Source organism: Penicillium malachiteum (assembly GCF_028827825.1).
Source record: "Penicillium malachiteum strain IBT 17515 chromosome Unknown utg000005l:1.0-9002435.0:326005.0-9005861.0, whole genome shotgun sequence".
Classification (NCBI taxonomy): Eukaryota; Fungi; Ascomycota; class Eurotiomycetes; order Eurotiales; family Aspergillaceae; genus Penicillium; species Penicillium malachiteum.
The window spans coordinates 6,514,612-6,532,574 of NW_026643099.1; the positions used below are offsets into that span (position 1 = coordinate 6,514,612).

At 44.9% G+C, this 17,963-nt stretch overlaps 7 protein-coding genes across 7 annotated transcripts; 5 read left to right on the top strand and 2 right to left on the bottom strand.

Annotated features, from left to right (window-relative positions):
• Nucleotides 1–702: 702 nt before the first annotated feature.
• On the bottom strand, nt 703–2,531 carry N7483_012415 (NAD(P)/FAD-dependent oxidoreductase; the record flags this gene model as incomplete). The annotated part of the gene is made up of 3 exons (XM_057095842.1): nt 703–1,139; nt 1,202–2,237; nt 2,301–2,531. The coding sequence occupies 3 exons, from the start codon at nt 2,529–2,531 to the stop codon at nt 703–705; spliced, it is 1,704 nt and encodes a 567-aa protein (XP_056941813.1).
• An 810-nt stretch (nt 2,532–3,341) lies between these two features.
• N7483_012416 (uncharacterized protein) lies at nt 3,342–3,605 on the top strand (the record flags this gene model as incomplete). The annotated part of the gene is made up of 1 exon (XM_057095843.1): nt 3,342–3,605. The coding sequence occupies one exon, from the start codon at nt 3,342–3,344 to the stop codon at nt 3,603–3,605; it is 264 nt and encodes an 87-aa protein (XP_056941814.1).
• A 1,457-nt stretch (nt 3,606–5,062) lies between these two features.
• Nucleotides 5,063–7,145, top strand: N7483_012417 (uncharacterized protein; the record flags this gene model as incomplete). Its single annotated transcript, XM_057095844.1, has 3 exons — nt 5,063–5,179; nt 5,497–6,387; nt 6,465–7,145. 3 exons carry the CDS (start codon nt 5,063–5,065, stop codon nt 7,143–7,145), a joined length of 1,689 nt encoding a protein of 562 aa, XP_056941815.1.
• A 434-nt stretch (nt 7,146–7,579) lies between these two features.
• N7483_012418 (uncharacterized protein) lies at nt 7,580–8,869 on the top strand (the record flags this gene model as incomplete). The annotated part of the gene is made up of 1 exon (XM_057095845.1): nt 7,580–8,869. One exon carries the CDS (start codon nt 7,580–7,582, stop codon nt 8,867–8,869), a length of 1,290 nt encoding a protein of 429 aa, XP_056941816.1.
• Nucleotides 8,870–10,184: 1,315 nt separating this feature from the next.
• On the top strand, nt 10,185–12,190 carry N7483_012419 (major facilitator superfamily domain-containing protein; the record flags this gene model as incomplete). Its single annotated transcript, XM_057095846.1, has 8 exons — nt 10,185–10,357; nt 10,418–10,616; nt 10,708–10,846; nt 10,909–11,079; nt 11,143–11,548; nt 11,627–11,779; nt 11,845–11,910; nt 11,977–12,190. The coding sequence occupies 8 exons, from the start codon at nt 10,185–10,187 to the stop codon at nt 12,188–12,190; spliced, it is 1,521 nt and encodes a 506-aa protein (XP_056941817.1).
• A 1,890-nt stretch (nt 12,191–14,080) lies between these two features.
• N7483_012420 (FAD-binding oxidoreductase) lies at nt 14,081–15,623 on the top strand (the record flags this gene model as incomplete). The annotated part of the gene is made up of 2 exons (XM_057095847.1): nt 14,081–14,549; nt 14,617–15,623. The coding sequence occupies 2 exons, from the start codon at nt 14,081–14,083 to the stop codon at nt 15,621–15,623; spliced, it is 1,476 nt and encodes a 491-aa protein (XP_056941818.1).
• Nucleotides 15,624–16,088: 465 nt separating this feature from the next.
• Nucleotides 16,089–17,403, bottom strand: N7483_012421 (uncharacterized protein; the record flags this gene model as incomplete). Its single annotated transcript, XM_057095848.1, has 2 exons — nt 16,089–16,700; nt 16,765–17,403. The coding sequence occupies 2 exons, from the start codon at nt 17,401–17,403 to the stop codon at nt 16,089–16,091; spliced, it is 1,251 nt and encodes a 416-aa protein (XP_056941819.1).
• Nucleotides 17,404–17,963: the final 560 nt, after the last annotated feature.

Genomic DNA, 17,963 nt, shown 5'->3' on the forward strand with positions numbered 1-17,963 from the left:
TAAAGGATCTGCTTGAGAGAGTCTAGCAGCAAGTATACGGACATCCCGTAGTAGATCACGTACTCTTGCAGTCTGACCAGCCTCAATAGTATCAATAATATACCATCTTTTATCACGGTCTGACTTTTTTTGACCTGCCCTTGCTGTTAAAGGGGATATCAAGCCACTCCATTGGTGACTCAGGCATAGTGAGTGATCTAGCCTTGTCAGCATTAGGTGACAGTACATTCCGAATACCAGCCGCAAGTGCCAGCGGATTTTGAGCAGCAGTTATAAGGCCATGTGGAGTCTCTGTAGTTTTTGCCTGTGCCAAAACTGTATCAATGATTGGATTGGCGAGCTTGCAGAAGAACTTGAGGCTAGTACTAAGCCAAATATTAGTACCTAGGCTCGTCAAATCTATCTACTAATCTATGCCCAGATGCACTGCTTTGTATAGTATCACCTTGGCGTGAAATTCTTGGATATGGAAAAGACATAATCAAACTTGAATTTAGAGTGCAACTTTGGAAATATTGTGTGTTGATATAGATGACCTAAAAATAAATAGCACCAGCCCCTGCCAGTGGGCACAAATCTTCAGTTCATATTCATGGAGCAATTGAGCATTCAACATTGAACGGGTGAACTTAACTTGCACTGACACGTGCATTGTAAGCTCAAAAATTAATAGTCGGATTTATCGGATTTACATCTAGGTACCTAAGATGTCAGATCCTCCAGCAAAGCCGCATGACCCGAAAGACCTTTCTCAAACAAAGTCTCAGTATCTAGTGGAGCTGTGATTCGGCTATTAGCTGTGACTTTGTCAAGACCCAGGTGTCCAGTTACCAATCGAGGCACGAAGCCCTCGATGATATCGGTTGCAAAGGTATTGATGTTCATTGCATCTTCGCTGCGCATCATCTGACGGGCACGAATAGTCCGCAGAGTTGACAGCTCTCCTTCGGTCAACTTCTCGAGGTCTTCTTTAGTCTCGATATTATGGTCAGATTTGACTCTTTCGAGCTTATCCAGAACAGCCTGACGAGCTTCTGGAGATACTTCGACAAAGGCATTGAAGCAGAAATCGACCGATTTGGAGACCAAATCTTGTGTGAGCCTACCGCTCACATCGGCGTCAGCATGGCCTTGGATAACTAGGAAGTTATGAGTTATGAGTTCTGGAAAACATCCATCCTTGTGTGGCAGCTGTACTTACTCGGCTTGAAGAAAGAAAAGGCCCTGTCAAAGCCATCTTCATCAAAATCACTAAGAACAGGTTCTTCCCCCTTGCGGATTTGCTTCAAGGCTGTCATAACAACTAGCAAAAACCTGGAGTAGCCCTCTGCTGTCTTGGCTGAATGCCATTTGGCTCCTTCATATTCGCTAGCTTCCCCTCTGCGTACAGCCTGTACTGTCATAGCAGCAGAAAGCGCACTCGACAACGCAAGGTGTACACCGGAACTGAAATATGGATCGATGAAGCACCCAGCATCACCGACCAACCGAAAGTTTGGCCCAGCATAAGCCGAGGCACTATAAGACCAGTCCGAAGCTGCCTTGACATCGGAGACGAGAACAGCTTGTGCTAGTCTCTCGTGGATTTCTGGTGCCAGCATCAAGCAATGCTTGTAAAACTCAATCGTCCCTGGTGAGCCAAGCGCGATTTTGCGCTCAAGAGATAGATCGTGACGCATGACAACACCAACAGACAACGTGCCATCGTGCAGTGGAATGGCCCAGCACCATCCACTTTGATCTTTCAGCGCCTCAAAAAACGGCGAACCTCGTTGTGGAGTGCCTGGTGCGTAAGTTTTCGCGCCTCTCCAATAACCCCAATTGGCTTGATTCTTTAGAGCCTGGTTGAACTTGCGGTTTTTCAAATACTTGGTTGATAGGAGACCATTGCGACCACTCGCATCAATGAGAAAATCGAATTTTATTGTACCACTGGTTCCGTCTTCTTTGCGCGACCAGGCTGCTGAGATAGCGCGTCCCGGGTTGGCAACTCCATTAGTAGCGTGGAGATTGTCACTGTGGAAGTTATCGTTGTGGAAGTTATCAACAGACTCAAATTCTACCGAATCAACCTTCGTTCCATGGAAAGCAAGCGCACCCTCCTTCTCAGCATGATCCAACATCAGTTTGTCTGACTCGGACCGGATGACATTCCATGAGTACCCGTTGGGTCCATTGGCAGCAAGAAAGTCAGTGTACCCTGCTCGCTTGTTGTTCAACTTGAAAGCCGCACCGTTCTAAAGACGCATGTTATCATTAAACTCAAATTGTTCATTCCAAGGCGATTTGCTGAATCTCACCTTTCTACTGAAACCATACGCATCGAACGTCTTCTCCAAATTGATGAAGCGCAAGAAGTGTCTGATGGACGCCAGCATAGACTCGCCGATGTGGTATCGTGGGAAGTGTTCTGCTTCCATGATCACAATATCAACCCCTTCACGAGCTAGAGCAGATGCCGCATAGGAGCCACCGGGACCGCCGCCTACAATAAGTACAGAGCAAGATTTCGGAATCGATACGGGAGCCATTGGGAATCTTCAATAGTGTGAAAAAGGACTGGAGTCTTGAATGTTGATGTTCGATAACGAGGATTCCCAGCTTTGAATTTTCAATATCCTAATTTCTTATATAAGGTTGAACAAATGAAAGTCCGGAAGCCACTCCGATCATACTCCTATTGAAAGAGGTCATATGCTTTACCAGCTCACGAGATCGTAAGCAACACTGGAAACCTCCACTGATGATGGATGAGTTGATTTTAGACAAATTATCAAGACTTGCCAAGCCACTATGCCCCCAAAAGAAGCCTATATGAAGAAACTTGAATATTATATTGTAATTTCAAGTTATGTATGCTGTGTTGGATACTTGGAGTTCTGCACTTTGGATAATGGATGTTCGTTGTTGAATCTGGATTTCTGTGTTCTTGAGATCTTCAACTGTCATCAATTAGAGGATAATGGTTAGCAAATCTGAAGATAGGGGGTCTTGACTCTCCGATGTTCCAAGGTTAGAATCGCCCCCCTTTATCGCCGTCTTCTACGGAGATTTTAAATAGACTTGGCATTCGTCCAACATGAAACTAGCAAACATCCATTCTATGTAATTATAATCCCATAATGATACTAAATTTCGGACAACTGTGAGTATCTCCACTAAAAATCATATTATACGTATGTCTCATGACAGTTTCTCATATTGCCCGTGAGCCTCATCCACCGCCGCTCTCACATCAAAACTCCAAATCCTTCTAGTTCTACACTCAAAACTTGGAACTCCTCCTTGCTTTTTACTATTTTGCCCTGTGAAATCATAAAGTCATTGATAAGTTTCCCAATATGCCATGTTCTTTTCAGGAAGCTCGAGCATCACTGCCGTCTCACTTTGGCCCTCTTTTGTTCGCGGGTGGAAACCATCCCAGTAACGGATCGACTCTTCGGGGTTTCTATGCGCTACTCACCCGAGTGACTCGAGAATCTTTGGGTTTATTTGTTGCATACCCCTCGCGATACGCTCGTAAACGCAAAGGCAGCACCGGTCTCTCGCCAACTGGCCGCGCGGTCGTAGACTCTCACACGCAGACCCCGGTGGATGAGATCTAGTGCTGTTATAACGCCATTATCCTACCGCCAATTATTGAGATTTTCATAAGGGGCTCAACGCGAGGTTTTGAATCAATATCCTCAATAGCTGATTATTTGAATTTGAGTTGTACGTGTGGGCTCCCTTCTGTCCAACAATAGGAAGTGTTAATATTGTTTTTCGATGTTCAAATGTTCAGCTGGATGTTGAACAAGAGGAAGGGCCAGAGTCATAGATCGTCCACAAAGAAGAAATTCGACGATCACTCTTGCCGACCATGCACAGAAATTACAGGGATGTTAATCCTACCCAATGTGGATAGGTTTGAGGCAAAAGTCGCTGTGGTCATACGAGGCGGTTAAGAATGCTATGGCATTTCTGTCTATTTTGGTGGGACTCGATGGCTCACAGAAGGAGGATGGCCTAAGCTCAGCTCAAAATTGGTCTATGCAAAAGGAAATGCACCGATAGGTGTTTCATATTTGCCCCATGGTCTCCAGCTTGGTCTATTCTCACCGAATGCCAAAACTGAATTTTGTATAAAACTGAATGGGGAAAAAGAAGCAAAAAAGTGAAATCAACCGAGTGGTGGGCTGGTCACCGTGAGTCAGATTTAGTCTGAGCTTATTGACGCTGAGGCATCTATGCGTCTCTTGAATCATAGGTGTATTCTATTGCTTAGATCAGACCAAAAGTCCATACTACTGGTTCAGACCTAAGTGCAAGACACTGTGAGATGGTTGTCCTGAATCTTTCATGTCATCAAATGTGAGAATGTATTCCGAGTCGCTAGAGCCTCCAAGTATGAAATATTAATCTGAGGACCTGCCATACAATTCCGACTCCTTCAGATGTTCTAGGTGAGCTGTGTATAGCCTATAAAGGCCAATGAATTCTCTGCATCGTACTAGGGTACTTTCAAATGTTGTGAAAACTTTCCAGGCTTGCTCAAGCTTCTTGCTGCGCCGCATTGTCCCACCAAGTATTTCAAATCTGCTGTACGTTGATGACGCCGAGTACCTATTAGTAGAATTTTGGGCTCACGTGGCTTAAGCCTCACGCTTCCTGATGATTTAAAAAGAGTTTCATTTCTCAAATAGTAACCATAAAGTTTATCAAGTATTCTTTCCGAGTTGACTCAAAAATCCACGCGTGAAAATTAGTGTTATGGTGCAAAGTGGCCGTCTAAAGCTAATTATTGGTCGTGATGGAACTGTCGTGTTCAAAAATGTTGATTCTGACCAATTTCATCGTATCCGTGGTTAGTTCCATCTTAATTGGGTTAATCAAGGTGTTCGAATTCATATTTTCGGTTCATTGTTTTGATGGGATAACGCAATGGGGATGCTCTGACCTGCCACATCCGATGTTGTGAGTTATTTTCAAAGTAACGTACTTTCGTTCAGAGAGTGAGGAAATCCTGTATTCACCATCTTAAACTCCCTACTGATTCAACACTTGGGCTGTTATTTCGAATATGACCGATAAAGGACGACGCCAGCAGCCCGGTTATGCATGCGAGGAATGTCGGAGACGCAAGGCGCGTTGTGACCGTGCGCGACCTAGATGTGGATTTTGCACGGAGATAGGAGCTGTATGTGTTATTCTAGACAAGAAGCAGCACAGAGGTCCCAAAAAAGGACAGCTTAACGCAATGAGGTCCCAGATTGGTATGTTGAATATTTAACACTCTTCAGCAATTCTGCTTCGATAGCTCAGGTCCTGGGGTCCAGCTTGAGGTCTGGAGGTATCCGAGGCTACCTGTTATTTACACTGTGATTAAAAACTAAAATCGATTTCAATGTTTCTTTAGCATCACTTCAGTGGCAATTAAGCCAGCAACTAGCCTATGAAACGGATAAGGGGCTATCAAAATCCGGGGTAATAACTCCCGAACATAATGACCGACAGCAAGCAACACATCCAGTTGAAATTGAGACTGGGGAGCTTACTGAGGCAGATCTGGATATCATATGTCCCCCATCATCGGGTATTGGAATGTGTTATACATCATCTGCGGCATTGGAACCGGCACCCTTGAGTCTTAGTAGCTGGGCAGACTGGACAGGTAGCTGGCACCCGGAGGAGCTCAGCTCACAAATCGATGTTTGTAACTCAGGATTACAGCGAAAACCATCAAATATCGTGCTGGAAGATCATAACCAGCTGAACCTGCACAAATTCGAATCAATGAGCAATTCCGTCAACATCATGATGGGAACTACTGTTACAGATCATATAAGGGCCGACTTGGACCAAGTTTACTTTGACCGCGTCCATCCAGCACTACCAATAATATATCCACAAACCTTCCTTTCATGGGCAGACCAAGAAAATCCTGGGGCTGCGAGGACATGTCTTCGCTCAGCGATGCGCACAATCGCAGCCGCGATGTCTGCACCCGGATGCCGGTTCTGCAATGAGCTGTATGCCGAGACGTATCGACTTTTGGAAGATCATAAAATGACATTCAATCATGATGAAATAATTCCTATCGAGCATATTCAAGCATGGTTGCTAGTCGCATTTTACGAACTCTTGCGTGTGAATGAGCATCAGGCTATGCTGACAGCAGGCCGCTGTTTCCGCTTGGTGCTAATGGCACGACTGTTTGAGATTGATGCATCTAAGCCGGATGAATTTAGCTTCCAAGTATCTCAAATCACTTTGGTAAAGGAGCAGAGTTTCAAGGAAAGCTTCTCGGTTGTGGAGGAGCAGAGACGACTATTCTGGTTGGCATTTTGTTTGGATCGATTTCTCTGCTCTCGCAATGACTATCCTCTTACCCTATCTGAGGAAATGGTTAGTAGATGCATCCTGTTAGTTGATGTAAACTTTTATGCAAGGTCAGAGCTAAGATAACATTCATAATCTTGCAGATTTGCACACGCCTGCCCTCGCCTGAGGCCAACTTCCAAAACAACCAGCATATACGCACGAGCTTCCTCGAGGAAGCTATGTCAGTATCATCAGTATCACAAAAGGGACTCCCATTATCACCATTTGCGGAAATTATTATTTTGATGACACTCCACGGGCGTTGCATGGCACATCGGAGATTCTGCGACACGAAAAGGCAGCCTGTAAATATGAATGGGGATGATTTCTGGACCCGTCAAAAACGACTTGTGGCTGCAGTAGAGCAGCGCATGCAGATTCTGAGCACCACACTACCGATACATGCTGATAGCAGCCCTTTGATATTGCTTTCTCATACATTGGTCCATAGTGCGATCATAAAACTCGGCCACATAGCAGAAAATGCATGTGGTGGCTCTTCTTGGCGAACTGTCGAGCAACCGGGTACAACGGCTGTACATGAGCGCCGTGCAGCTGCCGCTGCTAGGGAAATGGTACGACTTGCAAAGCAGGTGCCTTCATTTAGTTGCTTTAAGGGCCATCCATTCCTACCTGACCCACTCGCATGTGCTGCTGACTATCTGATGAACCGGGTCGGCAATCTTTCTCCTTCTAATGAGGTTGGAGTGCAGCATATTCTAAGATTATTAAGGGATATGCAGGGCATAAACAGTCTCGCACGTGTTTATTTTGATCGATAGTACCAAACTTTTATGCATTTCTGGCGGTATTTTGAAAGCTCCAGTTTTCATTATTCGTCCAACATAGGTCATCCATACTTGGATCAGCTCAAGCCTTGGCGTCTAGTATTTTGAGTCTCCACACATACGAATTGAAGTATTTTTTGTGCTGCTCCAGATTTTTGGTATTCTTTGATTTGACTTATCCCTGCATGTTCCGGAACCTATGTACGACATCGCGGAGAGTGAAGCGGAGTTCAAATGACCCTTCCTATACGACTCCGGTCACATTGCCTAGACACATGTGCACTCATTCTAGAGTAAAATAGACAGCTTCGGGGCTTCAAGTGGACATTTTTTATCCATGTTCAGTCATCATAAAACTGAGTCTTCTAGAAAATTGATTGAGTCAGCATTGAGCACAAAATTTCACCTAGCCTTAAGTTAGTACGACTATGGGAAATTTCCACGCCACACGCCCTCTATCCTATGCGGAGGCGGATATCATGGGGCAATTCCCCGTACTGAACGCATATACCATGCTATTGTATGGTTTTCAGCTTCCGCTTGATGTGGACAATCATTCCATTGTTTCGATGCTTCAAAAGACATTTGATGATTTGGTTGCCCGCATTCCCTTATTCGGATGTCAAGTTGGGACGAAGGAATCGGGTCTTCGGACAGTTCTTCCTTGGCCAGAGAATATGCGCAAGGAAAGAGTGCATGTCAATATTTGTGATGATAGTATTGCATCTATGGAAGAGCTTTTGGTTGCCAAAAATCCTGCACGAATGTTGGATGGTAAAGAGCTCTGTCCCTGGCCAGCACTTCCTATGCCGCATGGTCTCACTGGACCCGCCCCTGTTGTTGCCCTCCAGGCCAACTTCATTTGCGGTGGTCTCATTCTGACCCTTGCGGCACACCACACAATCATGGATGGAACCGCAGATTTTCAGTTCTTGAAGATGTTTTTCGATTTGCTTAGCGGGCGTGAGCTTGAATCAGTCGATTTAGAGCAAGCAAATCGGGATAGGAGTCAGCTCATACCATTAATTCCTGAAGGTGAGCCCGTGAAAGATTATCCCCACTTACTCTCCTCAAGTAAGCCGGCTTTTGTCATGCCGGCCAGTCAGCCCATCTGGTGTTACTTCCTCATGCCTGTGGAGTCACTAAACAAGCTCGTCAAACGAGCCCGCGACAATCAGCTCGGCAAAGACGTACAAATCTCCTCGGATGATATACTGAGTGCATTTTATTGGAAACGACTCTGTGCCCTGCGTATTGCACGCGGTATGCCACCTGACACTGAGTCCAAATGCTCACGCGCGATCAATACTCGTATTGCGCTCGGTATCCCTTCGTCCTATATCGGCGCCCAGATCTCTCCATGCATCACCCGGCTCTCTTTGGCTCAGGTTATCGAGTTAAATATTACCCAGCTTGCGCAAATACTACGCACAGATCTGATGGAAGCTGCCACACCCTGGGCTGTTCGCAGTTTCGCTACTTTCATCTCACGAAAATCCCCCGAGGCCCGTGCAAAGTTACTGTATACTGGAAGCCATGATTCAAACACCGACATTGGTTTCACCAACATGTCGAAGCTTGAGAGACCCAGGGGGGTCTTGGGGACCGTTGGGGCCATGTCGCTTCTATCGCCACCCGAATACGGCGCCGATTCCAGGCTCATTCCGGACTCAGGAACCCGAGGATGGTGCCTACCCTATCATGATATGCTTGCCTGAGGAGGACCTCAAAGCATTAAAAGAGGATAAGGAGTGGAATCAGCTTGCAAAATTCATTGGGTGATGCATTCCTGTCTGCATTCAGGTTTCAAGCTCGGAATATCCGAGTTATAAGAACACGTGGGCCAACAGTGCTATGATTTTGTCTTTTTTCAATTCAAATTCCATGCCGAGATTATCTTGCCAGGCGTTGAAAAGTAAGGCTCCACTTATCCTGATTGTGGAAGTCAATTATGGGCGATATAACAGGGGACGCAGCCCTGTCGATTGAGTACATACGCCTCAAAATCACGACATCGGTAAACTTGGACGTTATTGGATCACAGGCGTCAAATTTAAAGTGTAATGTCGAGATTTCGTATTTAGTAGGGAGTAGACTAATACCGCCAAATCCTTTCACGCCACTTTCTTGCGGGGCAAATTTCGTCTTGTGTTCACGTTGTTGATAAGCACGCCATCCCGTTCAGAATGTTGCTATATGTGCATATGTCCCCCCGTTACATAAACCTTGGGTTTTCATCTCGCTTCAATGTTTCAAACCTCCTCAATTGGATCAAAGGAGAGGTAATATGAAAGATTCTATGAAATCAAAATTTATGCATACCGTGGGATGTGGGTCTTGGTTTCGAATGCTCCGAGTCTTGACGACTGTTCACAGCACTTGAGCATGAGTTCATGTTCTATTTGTATCTACCTTGAGCTTCGGTATTGACCACGTGGAAGACTTTAAAATGCCTGAATCTAATAATCATAAGCTGAGCAATTGCTACCTACCATTATATTGTTGAAATAACGACTCGGACTTTCAAATTTTGATATACAATCTATTCTGAGTTCATACCACTAGCACCATGTCTGCCACCCTATAGAGTTGGCTCGGGATGAACACAGTGCTGAATAAATCTGGCTGGGAGTATCAGGCAGTAGATGCGATTCAATATTCGGAAACTATAGGGGAAACGGGCATTCCGAAGCGAAGATGGGACGATTCCGAGTCGCGTCAAGCCACAGCCAAGCAGCGTAATTCTTTTCCTACCATTGACCGCCATTCATATTCAACTGGTACTTAATATGTACGAGTGGTCACGAAACTCGTGGGGCCCAATTTAAGCCCTGGAGGTCTGGGCTTGCGCCTACACTTGCGCGTCGGCAGTCTAACCCGTTAATGGAAATAACGTCAAGATAAACTGCGATGGCATCATAGTACAAGTCAGTATAAGTACTGCTTGCTAATTTTTATCTTTTTGCAATGAAATCTCGAAATTCAAGGCTTTTTTTGTAAAAGTACTCCGCGTTTCTTGAAATTCTCCTCAAGATGGCGGTTGGACACGATTTAAGTGTCAGTTCACAAAAGGATATACCAGTCAATGAGAAGGCTGGTCCGATAGAAAAATGGACTACGAGGCCCGATGGCACGATTGATGATGTTTTTAAATCAGAGCTTGTCGCGGATTGGACCGCTAGTGAAGAGAAGTTAGCTCGTCTGAAGTATGTCTGCCGCATCTGTCTCTTCAATCTGGAATTTCCACTAACGTGATTTTGTGATAGGGTCGACTTCTCCCTCCTTCCTGTGGTAGCTCTTGCTTTCTTTGCTTTACAAATTGATCGAGGCAATATCTCCAATGTCTTAACGACAACTATAACTACCGACGTTGGTATCACGACGAATCAAATTAATGTTGGAACACAATTGCTGTCTGCCGGAATTGTGATTCTTGAGCTGCCCTCAAATATTTTTCTCCAGAAGGTGAGCTCAATTTATTTGGATCAAAACTCAAGAAAGAATATAACAAAGGAAATGAGGCTGATCGGAGGATTTCCTCCTTCTGTTGATATAGATTGGACCTCAAAGATGGTTATCGATCCAAATATTCGCTTGGGGACTGGTCGCAACCTTCCAAGCCTTCATTACAAACTATGCCGGGTATCTGGTTACTCGCATTCTTCTGGGCTTGTGTGAATCTGGGTTCATTCCAGGTGGGTTGCTACTTCAAATGATTCTACCCCCGATACACAAGACTAACAAATTATCTTTCTAGGCGCACTCTACTACATCTCGACATGGTACAAGACCGACGAAACGAGCACTCGCTTTACCTACTTCTATATTGGACAAATGATCTCTTCTGCAACTTCGAGTTTGATGGCTTCAGGGATCCTCAAACTATCCGGGAAATGTGGACTCAAAGGATGGCAATGGATTTTCCTTAGTAAGATGACTCCTGCAACTATGAATTGTATGATTCTGATCTAACACTCGTGATATTTTGCAGTTGAGGGCTTGATCTCCATTTTTGCAGGCCTTTTATTCTTACTGCTCCTTCCACCTCGCGTCGGTGACGGTCGGCCTCTGCTTTCAAAAATTACTGGTGGTCGCTGGTCCTACTACACTGACCGAGAAGCGGAGATTCTGCGGAATCGTGTTCTTATTGATGACCCCAAGAAAGCCAAAGGCAAAATCCAGATCACTAGGTCGGATATTACTCAGACTCTACGAAGCCTGACTCTTTGGCAACATGGCTTGATTACTTTGGTGTCAATGTCTGCGGTGCAAGGTTTTGGCCAATATGCGCCTACGTTGATTAAGTCTTTTGGATTCGGCACTATCAAAGCGAATGCCATGGCATCTGTTTATATCTGGTGTGCAATTGTCTGGGCTCTGCTCATGTCTTTGCTCAGGTAAGCTTTGAATCAATACCTCCAGGGCTGTGAGCCCCATAGCTTCACGCTTGACTTATCTGACACAACCTCAAATAGTGACAAATTCAATCGACGTGGACCTTTCGTGTTATTGTCTATAACATGGAATGCCATCGGCTACTCTTGTTTGAACACCCTCCCGGACTATTCTGACAAATGGCATAAATATGGCACCCTCACTGCGGCTGGAATTTCATACGCAAGTGTTCAGTAAGTTTTTCCGTTGGCTTACACAATGAAAGAGTCCATGGCGATGTGACTAACCACCATGGTAGTTTCCTGAACGTTAGCTGGCTTTCGGTAAAATGCAAAACCCCGCAGCAACGAAGCGTTGCTATGGCGTAAGTAGAATGGAATCTTAAATCCCTGTTGATCTTTTATGAAGCGATTCTAATCTCAATATGAAGGTTCATCATCATGGCTGCCAACCTGTCCGGAATTTCCGGATCACAAATTTTCCGCACGGAAGATGCGCCCGCATACAAACAAGCTCTTGTTGCTATTGCTTCACTCTCGGGAGCTGCGTGGGTTCTTGTCTTGGCTCTCTGTCTGCAATATCTATACAAGGAACGGAGGGCACCCAAGGAATCGCCTAGTGACTCTGAGGAGATTGAACAATAATGTGATAAGCCTACTTAGAAAAAGATCAAGGAACACAGATAAGTAGCAGGATTTGAATACATAATACCTTTCAAGAGAGCACAACTACATAAATCATTAAACTAGACAAAAAGGTTCAACTTGAAGTTCTGTGCTTTCTCAGTTAATTGGTGAGAGCGCGTCATTGGAAAATGCCATTACGACTGTTTGGTTTGTTTGTTTCGTTTGTTTGATGCGTTGAAATGGTTTGCTATGTTTGTCTTCTTGTTTATCTCAACATGTGGATGGCCCGTGCGTATCTTCCTGTCTATGTCGCGGACTTGGAGATCTGATTCGGAGTACATCAACTCCTATATTCAGGGACCAGTCTACGTTCAAGTCATCATGTGAAAGATTCCCGGAGATTGTATAGCCCGACTTGTGTGGATCCACAAGCTAAATATTTGAACGATTTGCAAAATTTTATCCTCGTCGCACAATAAATTTGTCGGGCGGACTTTGGGACCTAAGGAGTTGCTCAGTCCGACAACTCCGTCAACGATTCGACTCCAAAATACAGGACATCGCGACCATGGCGATCAACTTTTTTGTGGATACTTCGAGAACAATAGGATTTCTTCAGTAGACCATAGGATTTTCGCTTCCAGATTTTGCATGGAAATTCATGATTGTATATCAATTCAATAGAATTAAATTCTGTCTCTTTAATTGAACAGTATTTCAAGTTCTTCTGCCTACTTTTTCTCAACCCAACTTCCAAGGTTGACCGTTTACGTATAAGCGTATACCCAGGCTCAAGTACTACATGCTGTAAAAGGGCCCGTAGGCTTTGATATCTCAAGTGCTCTTTGACATAATCTGATCAAAAAAGCGCCGCCTGAGTTCAGTCCTAAATAGGAAATTGAGAAAATAAAATACATATTGGTATCGAGATTGTCACACTTTTCCTTTAATTTGTCTATCATATAGCCAAGATTTGAGTTACCTTCCATCAATTGGCAAGATGGCCGAGTTGGTCTAAGGCGTCAGGTTAAGGTCCACCTTGACTCTTACGGTAATCCCGTTTCCTGATCTACGTTTGTAGGCGTGGGTTCAAATCCCACTCTTGTCATTTTCTTTTTTTTTACCCGCTGGCTTTTCAAGCATTTGTATGGAGTCTGTCTGGACTGTGCATACAGTTCTGATCCTTTTTAATGTTTCTTTTTTTTGGGGGGGGTTATATTCCAAGTTTGACTTCAAAGCTTTTCAACCCGCCTATGTCCTTCGATTTTTACAGGCATTCAGGATCAAATCATTCCTTGCTCGGGCTTAAATTCTGCATTAAAACCGCGAGAATAATCTGTAGGTAGCATCAGCTCAACAGAATATAATAGAATATCATTGGTATTATCCGAGAATAGGAATCCCAGCCTCGCCCTAGCACGGTAACATTATAGCTTCTACGTGCAAAAAATAGTACACATTATTTGATGATTTCGAGGTCCGTCAGTGGCCTATGGAAACAGCATGATTTGACCCCAAGCTTCCTCTGGAATGACCGAAATCGGCCTTCTAGCTAAAAATGACCCCCAATATAAGCTTCATGGTGCTTCATCCGGCTCATCGGAGTTGTAAAAGTTTCGAAGTTAACCCGAATGCAACCTTCAAGTTTTTCTCTAAGGACAATACCAAAATCTGCAATGAGCTTAGAATATTCTCAATAATCCGGAGGATAAATACACATCAACTCCGAGTGCGAGGTACTCTCTTGGAAAGCATATTTGGCACGTAAGATCAAGGTCGCTTAACGAGAAGAAGAGATGATGGTTATGCATCGCAGGTTCATAAGTCACGAATCTAATTTTCAACTCATTCCGACCTCAGCATTAATCCATTCTACGTACGAGATTCTAATTCAGACGAAATATCTAAATGACGTATAGACTACTGGAAACAACAGTGGCCGCGTGCCTCATAATATCTGCTAGCGCAGCACGCTATCCGTACCCAACTCAAAATATCAGCATCGAGAACTTATTCGGTCCATATCTTTCCCCGGGCGTTGAAATCGCCTCTTCGACTGATTCAAACTTCTCCAGCGTTGTCACTGCACGATGGACGAGCTGGGATGCACCCACATGGATTGGGGCGATCAAACCCGCTACAGAGAACGACGTGCAGGAAATCGTGAAGATCGCAAGTGCAAATGGGATCTCGTTTTTGGCAACAAATGGAGGTCATGGAGCTGGAATAGGGTATGCTAATATATCTGGAATCGACATTAATCTTTCCAGTTTCAATACCGTCTCTATCGACGTGGGAAGGAATGAACTTACGGTTGGGGCTGGAGTCTTGATTGGAGATTTGATTCAGCCGCTGTATGATGCTGGCCTGGCAGTTCGTGAGTATCTTGGATAATGACGATCCTTTGTGGTTTTTTGCGCTGACTCTTGCCTTACGCAACCTAGCACATGGAAACGAAGAATGCGTGGGTATGATTGGAGCGACACTGGGTGGTGGTATTGGAATCGGGACAGGGGTTCTAGGCCTGGGTGTTGACTCACTCAAATCCGTTCGCTTGGTCACAGCAGCTGGAAACCTGGTGACTGCCTCTTCAACGTCTCACCCATGGCTTTTCTGGGCGACTCGTGGCGCCGGCGCGAATTTTGGGATCATCTTGTCAGCAACATTTGAGCTGCAGAACCAGATCAACGATGGCAACACGGTCCAAGGCAGCTTCATCTTTGCTGGCGCAGATAATAGCTCAGTGTTTGAGCTTTACAAATCATTTGATGAGGATCTTCCCGATGAACTGGCTATTACATTGGGTCTCTCATACAATCAAACCAGCCAAACCTCTGAGATTCTATTGAACTATTATTACTTTGGGCCACAATCAGAGGCGCAGCCATACCTCGATGCTGTAGAGGCTTTGAGTCCTCTTACTAGCTCAATTTCTGTTTTGACGGCACCAGAACTGTATCAAGGATTAGAAAATGGCGAGTGCACAACCGGTGCACCTCTCAGCGGTGGCACTCTTGGAATCGGCGAGACGGACATCCCGACTCTTCAAGCTGTTTTTGCCGACTTGGTTGAATTCAGTCAGGCAAATCCTACAACTTATATTGGCCAGTCAGTTTTCCAGCGATACAGCAACAGTCGCGCGCTCCAAGTATCCTCCTGTAGCACTTCATATCCATGGCGAGATATTAGGGCGTTCTGGCTCCATTTGAATGTCTTCCTCAGCCCAGAACTGGAGGATGCGAGTGCCAATCTCACCCTCTCTATGCGTTCAAAGCTGCAAGCTACTAGTGGATTCTCGAGCCCGCATATCTATGTGAACTATGCCTATGGAGATGAGGGCCCTGCTGCTTGGTGGTCGGCTGCTAATTTGCCGAGGCTGCGTTTACTCAAAGCTCTTTGGGATCCCAAACATCTCTTCGGGATGGCAAATCCGATTCCAGCTTGGGCATAAAGGGTACATAGCTTGAAGTTTGGGCAGATTACTGTTGTTTCAGTTAAAGACAAAAATGCGTACGGTTTGGAGCCACTAATGTACATTCGCAAGATTGGGATCTCCACAGTGGAGAAGCCTTGTTTGAACTCCTCGCTCGCATCATGATGTTCTACATGCTCCGACTCAAAATATGCCTCGATGAATCAATCTGATACAGAACATCGTATAGTTGAATTCTTTGATAATTTTTAACATGGATAACATTGAGAGCTCTCCGCAGAAAGGCAAAAAATGGAGGAAAATAGATTGTTCGTATCAGTAGAAGAGAAAACGTAGCTGAAAGTGTGAAAAAAATAGAAAGAAATAGGGTATCGTCAGGATTAAAGATGTTATAGACATGAAGAAGACATGGTAAAAGAGTTGCCTTTTATAAATGGAAGGCTCTCACGTATAGAAAAAATCTAAAGAGATGGCGAAATTTGACTAGCCTGGGTAAAATGCAGGCTCATGTGTGACCGTGATCGTTGTGTGTTGGAATACTTGATCCACAGTGGTGAGTTCAACCTCTTCCCCATAAACGATCGCTTCGGTGGAACTATTCCCTTTCTGGGCAGCACAGACAGTGGTAAAATGACCCTTGTCCTCCGATTTGTTGGAATAAATATTGCCATAGCCTTGTTTTGATTTATCGCGAGAGACGTCCTTCGAGCGAGTCTCTGACTCCAGTACAATACTCTTGCGTGTCAAAGTATATTGGAGCACGTCACAGAAGCCGGAAAGAGTCATCATGGCACCAGCGACACAAAAGTATGTGACACTTGGTGATGTTCCGCTCACTGAGGCCATTCGACCAGCGGATAAAGGGAGTGTCAATAAGATGTATACAATCGGGTATAGCACCATATAAGAGACGACTCGATTGAGACGCTTGAGGCTCTCTGTGTAACTGGCTCCCAGAATCTTCGACTGTGATATTTTGCGTCGCAGCTGAACGAACATGATGGCGTAGAGGACAACGTTGAAGAATTGGGCGGCGAAGATCCAAATGTAATGAGTGAAGAGGCGAAGGGTAGGGTGCTGTGTGGTCATCCAACACTATCAAATGAAAATAAACATGTTAGTGACTGGCAGCCTAGGTGCAAAGACGGAAATGACATACCCATGCCACGGACGGCATCCAGACGTGTTGCCCATAAATCGCAATGGGAATGATAACAAGGACCACGCCAAAAACCCAGAGCCCGACAACGATCGAAACAAACACCCGGTGACTCATTTGGCGACCCAAGCTAACATGCATAAATGTGTGCAAGGCAATAGCTAGCACAAACATACCACTCATCGGATCTCCGATCTGCAGCCAGATTCCTTGAAGGAAGCATGCGGGGTCTTCTGCATGAATAGAATTCTGACTGATCCATCGGATACTAACGATGAATCCAAGGCCTTGAATGAAGTCGGCCAGAGCCAGATTGTACATCAAGACGACATATTGGTTATATCCGATGTATCGCTTATAATACTTTTTCCAGAAGATGAAACGGTAGGTGAAGAAACATAACAAAGAGAACGTTGAAATGAGTGAAATGAATGCTAAAGCACCGATCGCGATTAGACCACGCCGTTGAAGGGCAGGCAATGGATCAATGATCCAAGAGCCCGCTGCCGAGTTAGCCGAATTGGCCGCGACAGATTGAGCAGTGTCATATTTTCGAGGTTGAATAGCGTGATTTTCATGAGACGACGACTCATTTCGTAACAGCCATTGCACAACCAAACTTGACATTAGACTTGACATGGCGACCAACACTGCTTGCACGTCTAAGCCAGAAAATTGACCCAGTTGGTAGCATTGGGGCACCTTGTTCCGGGAATTGGCACCAGTGGCCTTTTAACAGATATTTCTGATACCTGAACTTTCTTGGTCTATGCTTTATAAAATCCACCCCTGAAGGCTCAGAAGCTAGCTTTTTGGTCAGTCCCACATGTTTTCCATATTCAGGGCAAAGCTAGACCCCTCGAAAAGGATTTTAACGCGGGAAGATTGACACGATTTCCTGTTCTATTGATCACTAAGATTCGACTACAGAACCTATTCCCACTTGGTTTGCCTCCGCGGCCCCTTTAATAGTGGGGTAAACAAAACTAATCTCAGCCACTAGCTCAGTAAAATGCTTGAATTTCGGAAATTTCATTCGGAAGATTTTGCTGAACGGGTGTTCTCCATGATTCTATCAGCCGTAGAATATCAGGCGCGGCTGAAAACACAGTCTACATAATATTGCTCCACTGTCATAATGACAGAGGTTGATCATTTCATGTGCACAGAGAAGATACTAGGTAAGATGATGCGCCCGT